At 32.7% G+C, this 17,761-nt stretch overlaps 1 protein-coding gene across 1 annotated transcript in view; it reads left to right on the top strand.

The window, feature by feature from the left end:
* Positions 1 to 17,761, top strand: part of LOC127736920 (uncharacterized) — a 94,027-nt gene that overhangs the window by 40,769 nt on the left and 35,497 nt on the right. Inside the window, exons 11-12 of the mRNA XM_052247486.1 lie at positions 4,825 to 4,913; positions 14,154 to 14,297. Coding sequence (XP_052103446.1) covers positions 4,825 to 4,913; positions 14,154 to 14,297 — 233 coding nt within the window. The remainder of the gene's footprint in view (positions 1 to 4,824; positions 4,914 to 14,153; positions 14,298 to 17,761) is intronic.

Below are 17,761 nucleotides of genomic sequence, written 5' to 3'. Positions count from 1 at the left end.
AAGGAGATGTGGTAATCGTATGATATTCAGTGAGTTTATCGAACCGAAGTGCATAAGAAATGGGTTAAGCAGTTACAGGTGTTAGTGTCACCATACAATCTCCAACAATTAGAAAAACTTGTACCGTGTAAAAAATTTCAGAGATCTTACAACTAAGTTTTGTTGTCTCACCTTGACTTTGGTGAATTGTTTATATCTGTTGATGTAAATATAAAAAAGAAGATGCGGTATGATTGCCAATGAGACAACTCTCCACAAGAGACCAAATGACACAGAAATTAACAGCTATAGGTCACAGTACGGCCTTCAACAATGAGCAAAGCACATACCGCACAGTGAGCTATAAAAGGCCCCGAAATGACAATGTAAAACAATTCAAACAAGAAAACTAACGGCCTAATTTATGTACAAAAAATAAACAAACGACAACCACTGAATTACAGGCTCCTGACTTGGGACAGGCACATACATGTACATAAAGAATGTGGCGGGGTTAAACATGTTCGCGGGATCCCAACCCACCCCCTAACCTGGGACAGTGGTGTAACAGTACAATATAAGAGCGAACTATAAAAATCAGTTGAAAGAGGCTTAACTCATCAGATGGATAAATACAAATACAAGTGGACGTGGCCGGGTAGTTGTACATCCAAACAACAAAAAGACACTAAGTACAGATCTGAGAGTACTCGCATTTACTGACAGCTAGTTCAAAGCCACAAACAACTGATAAAAAATTTTGCATCTAAGACTAAATTATCAATCCGTAAGCTCCCTTTAGAATTTTATAAATTTTAGATTTTACATTTCTGAGTTATGGGGTTTTATTCATTAAAAAGGGGGGGATTTTCCAGTTTTTGGACAACAACTCAAAAATGCTTTAAGCAGTTCGCATGAAACTTTGGTGAATTATTTATAGCTATTGATGTAATCTCCCTATTGATTTTCATAAATTTCAAATATGACATTGAGAAGAAATTGAACTTTATTTGTTTATAGTCTGGCAACAGATTTATTAAGTATTGCGCAACAGCACAGTGTATTGCACAACAGCAAGAAATCTTTAATTGAAAATAAATTCAATTCATATAACCGATTTCAAGTTCTTTGACTACATTTATTCAGAAACTATAATATGTCAAATATTTAATTACAATCCAAATTCAGACCTGTATCAAGCTTGAATATTGTGTCCATTTTTGCTCCAACTGTTCAGGGTTGGACCTCTGTGGGTGTATCCAGCTGCGCTCAGCGAATCAGTTTATTACTTAAGTAAGAACTCCTTTTTGTCGAGCCTGCGACTTTTGTCGCAGAAAGCTCGACATAGGGATAGTGATCCGGCGGTGGCGTTAGCTAACTTCTTAAAAGCTTTATATTTTAGAAGGTGGAAGGTCTGGATGCTTCATACTTTGTATATGGATGCCTCATGTTACGAAGTTTCCGTCAGTCACATGTCCAATGTCCTTGACCTCATTGTCATGGTTCAGTGACTACTTGAAAAAAAAGTTAAGATTTTTTGTAATGTTGAATTCTCTCTTATTATAAGTAATAGGATAACTATATTTGGTATGTGCATACCTTGCAAGGTCCTCATGCCCGTCAGACAGTTTTCACTTGACCTTGACCTCATTTCATGGATCAGTGAACAAGGTTAAGTTTTGGTGGTCAAGTCCATATCTCAGATACTATAAGCAATAGGTCTAGTATATTCGGTGTATGGAAGGACTGTAAGGTGTACATGTCCAACTGGCAGGAGTCATCTGATCTTGACCTCATTTTCATGGTTCAGTGGTTATAGTTAAGTTTTTGTGTTTTGGTCTGTTTTTCTTATACTGTATGCAATAGGTCTACTATATTTGGTGTATGGAATGATTGTAAGGTGTACATGTCTAGCTGGCAGATGTCATCTGACCTTGACCTCATTTTCACGGTTCAGTGGTCAAAGTTAAGTTTTTGAGTTTTGTCTTTTTTTCTTATACTATATGCAATAGTTCAACTATATTTGGTGTATGGAAATATTTTATGATCTATATGTCAGTCACGCAGGTTTTTTTTTACCTTGACCTCATTTTCAAGGTTCATTGCTCAGTTTTAAGTTTTTGTGTTTTGGTCTGTTTTTCTTAAACTATAAGCAATAGGTCAACTATATTTGTTGTATGGAAGAATTGTTAGCTGTACATGCCTGCTTAGCATGGTTCATCTGACCTTGACCTCATTTTCTTGGTTCATTGGTCAATGTTTAGTTTACTTGGTTAATGTTAAGTTTATGTGACAGTTGTAATAAAGCTTTATATTTAGGACTATCAACATAATATCAATGATTAGTAAAGAAGGCGAGACATTTCAGCGTGTGCACTTTTGTTTCATTCATAAATTACTTTATACTTGGAAATATAATTTTGCTTGGAGTTATAGTTTCTAAAAAAAGTATTGTCATTGAAAGAGTTGACATGTTGCAATGTACATTTATTCTACATAGTTCTATGGTACCAAATCAAAAGTTTATATTAAAGAAAGAAGTCAAAGGTTTCCCATCATAGTTTAGTTACATACATTTTTTTTGTACCTGAGGTCGTTGAATATAGATCATTATATAAATAAGGAGATGTGTTATGATTGCCAATGAAACAACTATCATCCATACATTGTACTTACCAGTAACAAACCACATTTGCAAAGTTGAATAAAATACAGTTGATAACATTTACTTATTACTTAAAAGAAAATGCCAAACTATTTTAAACAGTATTTGACTATAAACATAGATAAAAAAGGTACAAACTGGACATAATGCACTAGTTCATAAACAAGTGAGAACAATCGCCTTCATATAGTGCTCAGAATATGACATTCATAAAACTTGTTCAATATCATTAGAGAACTCTAAATCTTAAATACTGAAAGCCACCTCTGATAAGTACAATGTACTATGCAAGATAATGATATAACTAGACTAAAAATACACACAACCTGTAATTAACTGCCTTTACAGCGCTTTCGCGCTTTGATTAACTTTTGAAATTAAGTTACTTAGCAAATTCAAACTGACCTTATCCCTATATGTAAACATTAAATTTATACATTCAGAAGACTCTAGGTCTAAATATAAAAATTATGATGATCTATTCTTAAAATTACATTGAAAGTTCATGTGTCAAGTGTATACAAAAACTTAGATGCTAAAAATAGATATATTTTTGGAAATTGTAACATGCTATTTAAGGATTATATGCAACTCAGAAAATTGGCGACTTGAAATAGCTTTAGATTTTGTATATACATTTGTACATAATTTTTTTTTTTTTTCAATATGCAGCAAAGATTAATATTTTTTAAAATTTCAATATTACAAGCTTCTATCTAATGCAATTATCTTGATAAATAATGAACATAAAACATCATGTTTTTGCATATATATTTCTAATAATACAGTTTAGCAAATACTTTCTTTAAATATGTTTCCAAATAACTTTCAATCAGTTTCTTTACCAGCTTTGTTTTACTTTGATTTTGTCAACTTTTTCATAAGAAGAGTTTCTTTTCTATTTTTCTTGCATCATTTGTTTTGCCACTGTTATATTCTTTGCCGGATTGAGGGACAGCATAAATGATAATATTATTTTTTTATTTAAATAGGTTAACACAGTTAGCTGTAAAACTAATCTTCCCTAAGGCCCTCATAAAAAAACAAATAATTACAAAGTGATTAAACAAACACACACATAAAAAAAATTCAAATGGGACATTGTAATGAAATAATACCATTATTGAAAAAGGTAAAAATGATGAACTCATACAGTATTTGCATCATTCAAATAAACTCAACCATATTCAAAGTTTAAGAGTGTGACAAATATGCATATGATATACTACACATTTGTTTCTTAATGTTCCAACAAGTAATTTTGTCTTACCTGCGACGAAAGTCGCAGAAACAGAAAGTGAGACAGGGATTGCTTTTCCAGCTACGGCTGCTTAAGTTAGTTTGATAGGAAGTACTTCTAGTAGATCAATGATATTTTGTATGAAGTTGCATAACTATCAGTACATATCAGTTTGACGTTAATTTTGAGGCCCCACCCCCTAGGCCATGGTCCAGTGACTTTGAATTAATTAGCCATTTTGAATGTTAAGTTTTCTGCTTAAGTTAGTTTGATATGAATGAACTACTTGCAATAGATCAATGATATTTTCTCTAAAGTTGCATTACTATCAGTACATATCAGTTTGATAACAATTAAAGGCCCTGTCCCCTAGGACATGGTCCAGTGACTATCAATCAATTAACAATTTTCAATGTAAAGTTTTATGATTAAGTTAGTTTGACAGGAACTTCTTACAATAGACAATATTTTCTATAGAGTTACATTGCTGTTTGTACTTCTCAGTTTGTCAACCATTTCGAGGCCATACCCATTAGTTAGTCCAGCTACTTTGAATTAATTAGCAATGTTGCTGTCCAGCAGATTGTCTTTTTCTGAGTTTTATGCTGACAGGCGAGACATATCTCTGTATCAACAGTTAATTATAATCTTTTTGCATGAACTTATACTTGAGGTTGATATTTTTTAATGGATAATAGTAAGTTATACCATAAAAAAGATCCTGAAAGATTTCTTATTTCTTAGTATTAATTTCCTTCACATAAAAAAAGACCTATAGATTTTATTGGAGATTAAAAGGAGACTTTAGTGATTGTCCTTTTGATAACATCATTATTTGAAATTAAGAAATAAATATCAATTTTCAAAAACGATTCGGAGGAGGAGAGTGAATGTAGTTTGATCTTATATTTATATATATTGTCTTTTTTTCCTTTTTCAGGATCTTGTTGTGTTTAATGAAGAATATGAAATAAGGATATTTAAGCTACTAACTGCAGCTTCTGAAGGTGATTTAGATGAAATGCAAAGGTTGGTTTCATTGTCTAATCTCCCTTCCCTAGATTTTCCATCAAACATGATGGAATTTTGTGATGGAAAAAATGCCAGTAAAATTCCATCATGTTGATGGAGTATTGGAACAACTTTCCATCAACTTTCCATCAATACCGGAAAATGGTTAATGGAAAATGTTTGATGGAATTTTTTTTCATGATGATGGAAAATTGATGGCATATTTTCCATCTGATGGATAATTGATGGTATTTTTGCCAGCTGATGGAAAACTGATGGTATTTTTGCCATCTGATGGAAAACTGATGGTATTTTTGCCATCTGACAGAAACTGAGGGAATATTTTCCATCTAATGGAAAAATGCATGGAGAATTGACCATCTGATGGAACTTGATGGATGAGTAAGGAAAATCTTTCCGCATATGGAATTTTCTGTAATTTAATAAAAAAAAAAAAAATTTTCTCTGTCATCTATAGGTTGTCCTGTTACATGTGTGTATCTTTCAGTTCAGTGTCCCATCATGTACTCGCTGTCCTTAAAGGTGAATTTATTGATGGCAAATGCTGCAAAATAAAAGTAAAAGAATCTAGAATATAAAAGAAAAACTAAATATTATAAAAATATAAAGCTAAATCTATTGTAACATCTGGATTTGTAAAATGAAAATATCACGTTTTAAAACAAGAATGTGTCCAAAGTACAAGGATGCCCCACTTGCACTATCATTTTCTATGTTCAGTGGACCATGAAATTTGGAATCAAAACTCTTAATTTGGCATTAAAATTAGAAAGATCATATCATAGGGAACATATGTACTTAGTTTCAAGTTGATTGGACTTCAACTTCATCAAAAACTACTTTGACCAAAAACTTTAACCTGAAGCGGGACAGACTGACAAATTGACAGATGGACGAAAAACATAAAAATAGGGCAAATTTCTCCTGAATTTGTTTCACTTGCAGGGCCAATATCTTAAAGTAGTCAAATCCTTTTAGAAATTGAATATTCAGATGTTGATTTAAGGGGGTGGGTGGATCTCCCCATTTTGAGCTTTTGAGCTACATAAACTGTTTTTGCATAGAAGTTTTACAAGTCCTACAACTAATGTTGACTTAATTGCTACCACCACCACCCTTTTCAAAATCCTGGAACAGCAACTGATACATAACTGTAGAATACATTTAACCTCCTGTCAATACTATATCATCACAGTGCCTGTCCCAAGAAATATAGTGGTAGTTCTTGCTTTTGTTTAATATTTGTTTTTCATTGTACTTAACATAATCATGATAATGGGTCTTGCCCATCTTTTTAAATCATAATTTTGGTGTGTAGTTGTGTATACAAAGATATATTGTTTTGTCATTTGTGGATAGATGTCTTATTGGCAGTCATACCACAGATCTCTAATTTAATACCAACATTACCTCATTAGAAGATTCTTATTTTAAGTAATTCTTTATAAAACAGATTGTCTTAAAAAGATACAAAATATGTCTCCTATCTTACACAATTTTAATAATATTTATATGCATAAATCTATGGTTTAGATTTTTTTCTTGTCTCTCAAAAGTTAAGAAGACACTTTAAATCTCACTATTTTGAACTAAAAGAGCATGCACATATTCAAAATGGTGGATATTCAAATTCATTGTACTTACCAAAAGATGTAATCCAAAATATGTGTGAACATCAATCTTCCTAAATTCAAGTCAAGACTACATCTGCACTATCCAATGTCAATCAAGGCTTTCAAAATGGTCATATATTCCGGACATTTGTATAATGTCCAGTAAAAATCCGGTTGGGCAAAGCACCAAACGGTCATCTACTTTTTAGTTTTCAAGGCTTTTTTAAGAGACGGTCATAATAATTTTTAACATAATTCGCGATCTTTTTGACCCAACCTTTTGCCTTTAACAGCCACACATTTCCGGTCATAAAAGTGACATGATCATTAAGTACTATCAAAACAACCCCTACTTTAATACCTTCTCATTTTAATCAAGACTAATTAGTTGTCGAACAGCTGAAATTGACTTGTTCAGGTGACAGGTAAACTATTTTGAACCGGACATTGATCGGTCTATTCAAAGTTATTTTCTTACATTTCACCGGTTTGCATCTAATTAATTTAGTCAAAAAGATTTAAATTTTCAGAAATACATTTACAAATATGATTTGATGAAAAAATTAAAAAGGTGAAAATGAAAAATCGTCATAACCACGTTGTTTGAACCAGAGACATGTCTCTGTTTGAACTAGTACATGTGTGCGCAGGTGTGAAATTTAATTATGCATTCTAATTTCTTCAAAAAATGCTTAAATTGTCATTGATACCTTTATCTCACGTTTATTTCGAATATTTTCTTGAAGAAATAACGTAGAATGAGCTACTTATACACTCATTCATGCTTTGCAAACGTACACGGAATTTACGTATCCGTCTCTGGTCCATGTTTTACCATTGTCACGATAACATCCGGTAGATTTAAAAATTTGTTGAGGTTGTTTAGGGTATTGTGACAATCTGATTCCTTTGAAATGTGCCCCTAATAAATACTGTTTATTACTTAAATCTTGAATATTTGCTCTATACATATACTGTGGATTCATTTATTTTCGTGGGTATCAATTTTCGTGGATAGAGAAAAAAAGACGTTTCGTGGTATACGTAAATTCGTTGATTGCTAATTACAAAAAAAAAATTCAGATACATAATTCGTGGATTTCTTTTTGATTTAGGAGATCATATAACATCCTTGGTTTGATCAATAATAAAAAAAAAAAAAAAGAAGGAATTCATTGAAAACGTTTTGAATTGTCAAAATCCTCGCTTGGTCATTCTAGGTTAAAGTGTTCATTGAAAACTTAAATTACAATAATGGGTAGAGACAAATAATTATTTGTTTGTTTTACAATTTATAAATTCTTGTCGGAATTTTATAAGGCATTCACAACTCTATGATTGAAAGCTCATTTCCCTAATCAGATATAATAAACAGTCATATAAGTAAAAGGTGTGAAAATAAATGTTCATGTCATAAACAATATTACCTACGGGCAATATCCCCGTACTTAATCCTATTGATTTTTTAATCACCAGTAAACCAAACTATGACACGATAATTAACAGCTTGCAGTTATTTTCCATGAAAAGTTTTAATCAATTTTAAAAAGTAAATTATCACTGATATTCGATATATTTATTATTGATTTAACCAAAATACTTGTATCTTCTTTCAATAAAAACTCGTGTTATGTTACAATGTTTATCGCAAGTCAACACTATACTAGAACTGCATAACATAACCGGAAATAAACATCCGACTCCATACACATTTCTCAGGATATTTCTTCGTTGAATTCTTAAATTCGTGGTTCGCTGTGACCCACGAAACCCACGAAAATTGGTATACCATGAATAAAAATGAATCCACAGTATAACTATATATATATAAAAAAATATCCATTTATTGTTTATTTTTTATCTTTATCATGTTATAAGTTACAGTAATTGCAGGAAAATGCATAAAAACATGTGCTCCCCTTAATTTGGCCCCAAACTCTGTGTACATTCATGATACTTCCTGTCTACAGAGATAAATGGAAAACAGATGGCACATTTAATATGTACTGGGATCCCACTGGAATATTGTGGATTTTGATTGGAATAAACTGGGATTCCCGTAAAAAATTGGGATCCTAAAATAAATCCCAGTGGAAATATACTGGGATATTGTGGGATTTTGATTGGAATATACTGGGATATCCCGGAAAAAAAGGGGGGATCCCGAAATAAAACCCAGCAGGATATACTAGAATTCCATGCACCTACTTGACTCCACTGGGATTCCTGGTTTATTTATTTATTACCCTTGCGTAAGTTGCGAAAGGATATACATGATGTATTTAAGTTCTCCTTTCTGTAAATAAATTTGCTGTCTCTGTACTTCCAACTAGTATTGCTGAGTAAAGGTAACTGGAATCTGCATGCAATCTGTTTACTATCAAAATTTGCAGCTCCATTTAATCAAATCATTAAATCCCCTAAAAGTATCAAAAAAATCCACAAAGAATCAATTGTTCAAGACGTTTTGAAGCAATAAATTCAATAGAAATGTTATTGCATGTTTATACAGAAGTTTGGAAGCCATTTGGAATCAAATTAATTACCCTCCCCCTTTTTTATCCCCTGAAGATAAACAACTAGCGACTTATCATTTTCACCAAATACACAACTCAATTAAATTTTAACATATCTACCAGTTATGCCTGTTATGTGACAACAAGATTATTCATTGTTTTATGTTAAAAATAAATATATTTTCAGTTTATGCTTTCAGACTTTCTGATGTTGATTTGCTCAAATAAAAACCATAAAAAAATCTTAGTTCTTCAATGAATCATTTTTTATAATCATTATATACACATATACACATGTTAACTTTAATTGTTAATGCACTTATCTGAAAACATCTGCATCGTATTCCTCAATATTCAGCGTAATCAGAATTTGATGACGTATTTATCCAGTACACTAACGTCGATATGAAAATCTCGCTCCATATTATACCGGCCAGAAGTTGATTTGTTCCCGTAACGGTATTGTAAAAATAAATCAAGGGTGTCGCATAAAATAATTTATTACTAGACAGTTTTTAAATATAAGAAAAAACAACTTTAATTTAATCGGCACAGGCTGCATGTGGATGAACTAGTGGCTGCATTATCTAGGACGGTATTTTCTAGGGTCGGACTGTTCAGTACAATTACAAACAAAACATGTTGTTTACATTTTACATTAGTTGAGAAACCAACGTGTTACGATGTCAATCATTGGCCTATCATTGATATATGCCGGACAACAATTAATAGAACACTTATGTGAACTTGGAGAAAATCAGAAACGCCCCAGCTTGTCTGGTAAAACAGCCGTTGACGTTTCTCGAACGCCCTGCCATTTTTATCACGAAAATCTCAGCATATTTCTGACTTAGAAATACTAAGTCCAATAAATTATGACGTCTTGAAAGGCTATTATATTTTTTTTCTTTGACGCCTTACATCGTCGCAGGAAGGCGTCAAAGCAAAAATTAAAAATAGCCTTCCAAGACGTCATAATTATTTAGACTAAGAAATACTGTCAAACTGAAATTCGTAATTCATCCATGAACAAGAAGTTCAGCTACATGTAGCTGTGTAAACTGTCAAATTAAGTGACCCATTAAGTGATTGGCTTCACCTGACAGCTTTGGTGTCATACACATTGTTAATTAACACCAATAACCTTTGCTTTATGCAGTGGCAGATCCAGGGGGGTTGCGGGGGTGGAACCCCCCTTTTTTTTTTACGATCAATGCATTTGAATGGGGATATATAGTTGGAACCCCCCTTTATCCTGGGTTCGGAACCCCCCCTTTTAAAAATGGCTGGATCCGCCCCTGTTATGTCATAAATAATTGTGTATTTCAAAAATGTTTGACAAAAAAGGAAGGCGTCCCAGAAAAAAATTAAAATACTAGCCTTGCCAGACGTCATAATTATTTGGACTACTTACATGGCTGTAAATTGATAAAAACATATTTGTTAAAACAACCATACTATTTGAATAGATCCATATGCGTTTTCAGATTCAGCACTCAACAACTTCCTGTTTACCAAACACTTGCATATTTTTCCACACAAAATTATGGTTTATGTTTTCCCGTTTCAACTAGAATGGGATCTGACTTCAGACAGTTATCCCGAATGGGATCCCAGTTTCAGATATTTATCCCGTTTCAACTAGAATGGGATCCCGGCTTCAGACAGTTATCCCGAATGGGAACCCAGTTTCAGATATTTACCCCGAATGGGATCCTGACTTTAGATGCTTATCCGGCCAATTTCACCGGGATTTCATTGGGATCCTGATGGATCCCGTTTTCATTTTCTCTTGGGGTAAGGGATGTTAAATTTTCAGACACAATTTTGCTGAAATTTTCTAAGTTTTTCTCCATCAAGCAAAATGACAGAGTCCAAATACCATCACACTTTCCATCAACAAAATATTTTAAGTCCAATTTCCATCCCACTTTCCATCAAAGAAAATTTCTAAGTCCAATTTTCATCAAACTTCCTACATTTCCATCCTATTTGCCATCAGATGGAATAAATGCCATCATATTTTCCATCAGGGGGTAAAAATGCCATCAAATTTTCCATCAGGGGTTAAAAATGCCATCAAATTTTCCATCAAAAGAATGCTGATGGAAATAATATTCCTAATTTCCATCATCCTTTGATGGATTTTCTTGGTTTGGGATGGAATTCCATCAAGTACCATCAACTTTCCATCAATTGTCCATCTAGTGTTGATGGAAAATGAAGAAATTGATGGAAGATCTAGGGAAGGGCAAGTACAAGATTCAGTATTCTAGCCATAGGGATTTAATTGGGCCATGGTTGCAGGCCTAGCTCTTTGTATAAACCTACATATTTAAGATGGAAGAAGATCTGGATACTCCATGTCTTGTATACAAATGCCTTATTGTTTGTGGTTTCCATATGGCATATACTTTATTTGGTCTTTTCAACTTTTTTTTATTCAAGAGTGACTGATGAGTAGACAAAACGCATGTCTGGCGTACAAAATTTTGATTCTGGTATGTATGATGAGCTTAAATATCTGTTGTCTCGATCTATTTTTTAATGAATTATGGCATGGTAATTAAAAAAGGAATAATTTTTTCAACATAATCTTTTTCATGATGTAAATGTCTGTCTGACAGGGTTCATCTGACATTGAACTCATTTTCACAGTTCTTATGTCTACTTTATGTTATCATGATAAAGTCTGTTTCTCAGATTCTATCAATAATAGGTTAACTATTGTGAGTTTATAGAATGATAGTAAGGTGTACATGTCCATCTGAAAGAGTTCATCTGACTGTGATCTTATTTTCATGAATCATTGATAATATGCATTTACAATCATAAGTGAAGGAAGTCAGAAGTTCAAAAAGGTTCCAAACATGCAGAAAAACAACAACTATAAGAGTTTTTAGATGTTGAGGGCAATGAAATAGCTACTTCCATTTTGATTACAATTTTCAGTCGAATTTTTTTTATATACCTCAGTTGCCTACCATTTAAGACTACTGTAGTACTGCAGGAATTGGTGTCTTCCAATGGTATCACTCTATGGGTAAACTTCATATTTTTGGATTGCCCAGGTACCTTGAGTTTTCCATTCTAAGTTATCACATTGATTTCATTTGCATAAGAAAAGTTCAAGTCTCTGACTGAAAAATATAATTTGCATTCCATACTTAGTAAAATAATTCTTAAAAACTAAATGCAGTTCTAAATAATATTCTATATGATGTCTTCAAAGGCTTTAAGAACACACCTATGCTTTTTAGCTCACCGTTCCAATGGAACTGTGAGCTTTAGCCATCACTTGGCGTCTATTGTCGTCGTCGTCCGTCTGGTGTAAACTATTTCAAACATCTTTTCTGATGAAACTACGAAACCAATTCCAACCAAACTTTAGCTGAATGATCCATAGGGTATCTAGAATAAAGTTTGTGTTTTATTTTCTGTTTTGTCAAGAAACATGGCCGCCATGGCTAAAAATAGAACATAGGGGTAAAATGCAGATTTTGGCTTATATCTCAAAAACCAAAGCAGTTAGAGCAAATCTGACATGGAGTATAAGTGTTCATTAGGTAAAGTTCTAGCAGCCACGAAATTTTCAGATGAATCTAATAACCCATTGTTGGGTTGTTGTCACTAAATTGGTAATTTTAAGGAAATTTTGCAGTTTTTGGTTATTATCTTGAATAGTATTAATGATAAAGATAAACTGTAAACAGCAAATATGTTTAGCAAAGTAATATCTACAAATAAGTTAATATGACCAAAATTGTCAATTGACCCCTTAAAGAGTTATTGCCCTTTAATGATAATTTTACACAATTTGTTAATCATGTTTTCTAACTTTAAAAAATCATCTCCTCTGAAACCGCTGAACCAATTCCAACCAAACTTAAGCTGAATGATCCTTAGGGTATCTAGAATAAAGATTGTGATTTATTTTCTGTTTCGTCAAAATACATGGCCGCCATGGCTAAAGTTAGAACATAGGGGTAAAATGCAGTTTTTGGCTTGTATCTCAAACACTTAAGCAATAAGAGAAAATCTGATGAGATGTTAAAATGTTCATTAGGCCAAGTTCTATCAGCCGTTAAATTTTCAGATGAATCTAACAGTCCATTGTTGGGTTGTTGCCACTTAATTGGTAATATCAAGGAATTTTGCAGTTTTTGGTTATTATCTTGAATATTATTAATGATAAAGATAAACTGTGAACAGCAAAAATGTTCAGCAAAGTAAGATCTACAAATAAGTTAGTATGACCAAAATTGTCAAATGTGTCCTTAAGGAGTTATTGCCCTTTAAAGACAATTTTTCACAATTTGTTCATCTAGTTTGCTTACTTTAAAAAATCTTCTCCTTTGAAACTGCTGAATCAATTTCAGCCAAACATGGCCTGAACGAGTTTCAGAGTATCTAGTGTAAATTTTGTTTTATTTTCTTGTACTTCAAGAAACATGGCCACTATGGCTAAAATGGAACATAGGGATAAAATGTATTTCTTTGCTTTTGAAGAAAATATGACAGATACAAAGAACATTTCAATGGAATTTTTAAGCCACTCATTAATATATATTAAAAAGCAAAAATAATCATTGATGAAAGATTGAAGAAAAAATTACAGGTGAGCGATTCAGGCTCTTGAGAGCCTCTTGTTATGAATGAGTAACCCACGTTAAATAGGTGTAAATGACGTCATTGAACGATCAACTCTCACTGTGACTAAAGAACCTCTCTGTCGCTAGTGATAAAATATTAAGCATAAAGGGCCAACAGGTATTAAAATCAATATAAATTCAAGTCCCTTGAATTATTTCCAAAACAAACTAAATTTATTATAATTTTTCCTTGAAATGTAGGATAACTTTATGAATATTCTGGTTAACTAATGTAGGGGTACACTGTAGTAATGTTACAGCTTCAATTCCATTGCCAGTGCTTCTTAAGTTGGGGAATCCAATGGTCATCTGGGCTTCAGTTTAATCAAATGAGTAGGAAGCTTTTTTCCTTGCTGTTAATTCTCACATCTTTAAACAATATACTGTTGTTACTGATATTTGAAGACATAGAACCGTTCTGTCTATTGCATTATTCTTAATTTTGTTTTATTTCAGACTGAGAAATGAAAGTTGTATAGATATGGATGATGTTGATTATGACAGTCGTTCTGCACTTCATCTAGCAGCATGTTCAAATCAGATTAAAGCTGTGGATTTTATTGTAAAACATCACTTATGTTTCCCAGAAGCAACAGATAGGTACAGTTTTAATGACATTAGGTCCAAGGACACAGTTATCGTCCTTTGGTTTTCGTTGTCTACAAATATAGTCCCTAGTGTGAACAGTGTATAACTTGCACTTTCCCAATTTATTTCTTGATATTTTATGCATGAAATATTAAGCAAGGGGATGAAATTAAATGTTAAAAAAATTTGGGTGCTGAATCTTTATGTTAAGTAGTGATTTGGTCCAGTTAAAAAAGGTCAAAAATTAGAATGTCTGAAGCTGTCAAACTGCATTTTAGCCCCCCTTAACACAGAATTGTCAATATTTTGAGTTTGAGCTGGTAGAAGTTTCTATAATTTTGATATTATTTGTATCAATAGTAGTACACTACACTGTAAAAATCTTTTTGAGATAGAGCAGGTGCGATTTTTTTAATTTGAATTTATTGTCTAAAAGAAATGCACTACGAAATAACTGTGTTCTCGGGCCTAAGAGATGAATTCCGTGAATGTAGATTCTGTACTTTGGCAACTTTCCTGAATGGTTTGCTGGTTTCAATTTGTCAAACTCAATAAAAGTAAAGGATTTACATCTTTGTTTGACAGAAATTCTGTTAAAATGTCCCATTTTGGCATTATACGGCTAAAATAAGCATTTTAAAGCAGTTTCCATTTTATGCCTAAGAGCCATGCTGACTTTCTATCTGACAGCTTTTTATGTTCCTGATATTTGTGTTTCTATGCTTAAATCAAATTTAATTAACCATTTGTGAACTCGGAATCTAGAGAAAAGTAGATTATCACAGAAAAAATGTGCAGAATATTTGTATTTATGTCCCTGGTTAAACGGCCTGTTTGATGTATGTGAAATGTGAAGAGCTTTGTACATAAAATCTGTAGTCCATCACAAATATTTCACTAAATCTGTAAAAAAATACACTTTACAATGATCAGTACACCCTATTCATTTCATATGCTATCATAATTTTTGTCGAGCCTGCGACTTTTGTCGCAGAAAGCTCGACATAGGGATAGCGATCCGGCGGCGGCGGCGGCGGCGGCGTTAGCTAACTTCTTAAAAGCTTTATATTTTAGAAGATGGAAGACCTGGATGCTTCATACTTTGTATATAGATGCCTCATGTTACGAAGTTTCCGTCAGTCACATGTCAAATGTCCTTGACCTCATTTTCATGGTTCAGTGACTACTTGAAAAAAAAGTTCAGATTTTTTGTAATGTTAAATTCTCTCTTATTATAAGTAATAGGATAATTATATTTGGTATGTGCGTACCTTGCAAGGTCCTCATGCCCGTCAGACAGTTTTCACTTGACCTCGACCTCATTTCATGGATCAGTGAACAAGGTTAAGTTTTCGTGGTCAAGTCCATATCTCAGATACTATAAGCAATAGGTCTAGTATATTCGGTGTATGGAAGGACTGTAAGGTGTACATGTCCAACTGGCAGGTGTCATCTGACCTTGACCTCATTTTCATGGTTCAGTGGTTATAGTTAAGTTTTTGTGTTTTGGTCTGTTTTTCTTATACTGTATGCAATAGGTCTACTATATTTGGTGTATGGAATGATTGTAAGGTGTACATGTCTAGCTGGCAGGTGTCATCTGACCTTGACCTCATTTTCATGGTTCAGTGGTCAAAGTTAAGTTTTTGAGTTTTAGTCTTTCTTTCTAATACTGCATGCAATAGGTCAGCTTTATTTGGTGTATGGAATGATTGTAAGGTGTACATGTCTAGCTGGCAGGTGTCATCTCACCTTGACCTCATTTTCATGGTTCAGTGGTCAAAGTTAAGTTTTTGAGTTTTGGTCTTTTTTTCTAATACTATATGCAATAGTTCAACTATATTTGGTGTATGGAAATATTTTATGATCTATATGTCAGTTACGCAGGTTTTATTTGACCTTGACCTCATTTTCAAGGTTCATTGCTCAGTGTTAAGTTTTTGTGTTTTCATCTGTTTTTCTTAAACTATAAGCAATAGGTCAACTATATTTGTTGTATGGAAGAATTGTTAGCTGTACATGCCTGCCAAGCATGGTTCATCTGACCTTGACCTCATTTTCATGGTTCATTGGTCAATGTTTAGTTTACTTGGTTAATGTTGAGTTTATGTGACAGTTGTAATAAAGCTTTATATTTAGGACTATCAACATAATATCAATGATTAGTAAAGAAGGCGAGACATTTCAGCGTGTGCACTCTTGTCTTCTTTAGGATAGTAAGTGGTTCAAATATATGCCAAATGAGACTAAAACTACATGCAAGTTTTCCATTGAAAAGTGAAAAACTGGTCATCAGACCATACTGTCTGCAAAAAAAAGTTGAATTCAAGAGTCCTTTTGCAATTAGACTTCTTGTATCATGACATCTTAGCATAGAAATGAGCAAAAAGTAACAAATTTCAATTTCTTATAGCCTCTGTGTGCATTTTTATATGTAAATATGGGCTACGGCCTAAATCGACTCTAAATAATTCTCAGTCTTACATGGCCTAAGACCATTTTATACTCATGTGGTATGCTTTTTGTAACTTTTCTTTACATTTAAAGTACATTTAATATATATGGATGAATAATGTATGGTTAAAAAACTTCAAAAACTTCAAATTGGTTGAAAAAAATGCATGTTTATGTAAGGCTTCCCTTAATTAAAAAATCTCTATTTTCAGGCACAGGCTCATATAAATTTGACTTTTGAATAACTGTAATAAATCTGATAAATCAAATGAGTGTTCCGTTGCTTTTAATACTTATTATATTAAATTCAAGAGTATTTAAAAAGCAAATTTTTGCAATATTTAAATTTTTTAGGTCAAAATCTTGACAGTTGAAAATATTTCATTTAAACGTCAAAAATAAACCACCAAATTTCAATATTAAAATGGCCCTAGTTTCTATAATATATATCCTATGGCCATGAAACTTAACCAACTATCTTATAATTGCCTAAGCTTAGGTCATGCAAAGTTTTATTAAAAGTGGTCAAGTCTTTCTATCCTATTAGGTCCAAGGACACAGTTATCGTCCTTTGGTTTTCGTTGTCTACAAATATAGTCCCTAGTGTGAACAGTGTATAACTTGCATTTTTTTTTGATACACTTTCCCAATTTATTTCTTGATATTTTATGCATGAAATATTAAGCAAGGGGATGAAATTAAATGTTAAAAAAATTTGGGTGCTGAATCTTTATGTTAAGTAGTGATTTGGTCCAGTTAAAAAAGGTCAAAAATTAGAATGTCTGAAGCTGTCAAACTGCATTTTAGCCCCCCTTAACACAGAATTGTCAATATTTTGAGTTTGAGCTGGTAGAAGTTTCTATAATTTTGATATTATTTGTATCAATAGTAGTACACTACACTGTAAAAATCTTTTTGAGATAGAGCAGGTGCGATTTTTTTAATTTGAATTTATTGTCTAAAAGAAATGCACTACGAAATAACTGTGTTCTCGGGCCATTAAAACCGAAATTAAATTTCCG

The sequence above is a fragment of the Mytilus californianus genome, unplaced genomic scaffold (genome assembly GCF_021869535.1).
Source record: "Mytilus californianus isolate M0D057914Y unplaced genomic scaffold, xbMytCali1.0.p SCAF_4, whole genome shotgun sequence".
NCBI lineage: Eukaryota > Metazoa > Mollusca > Bivalvia > Mytilida > Mytilidae > Mytilus > Mytilus californianus.
This window is presented reverse-complemented; position numbering and strand designations above follow the sequence as displayed.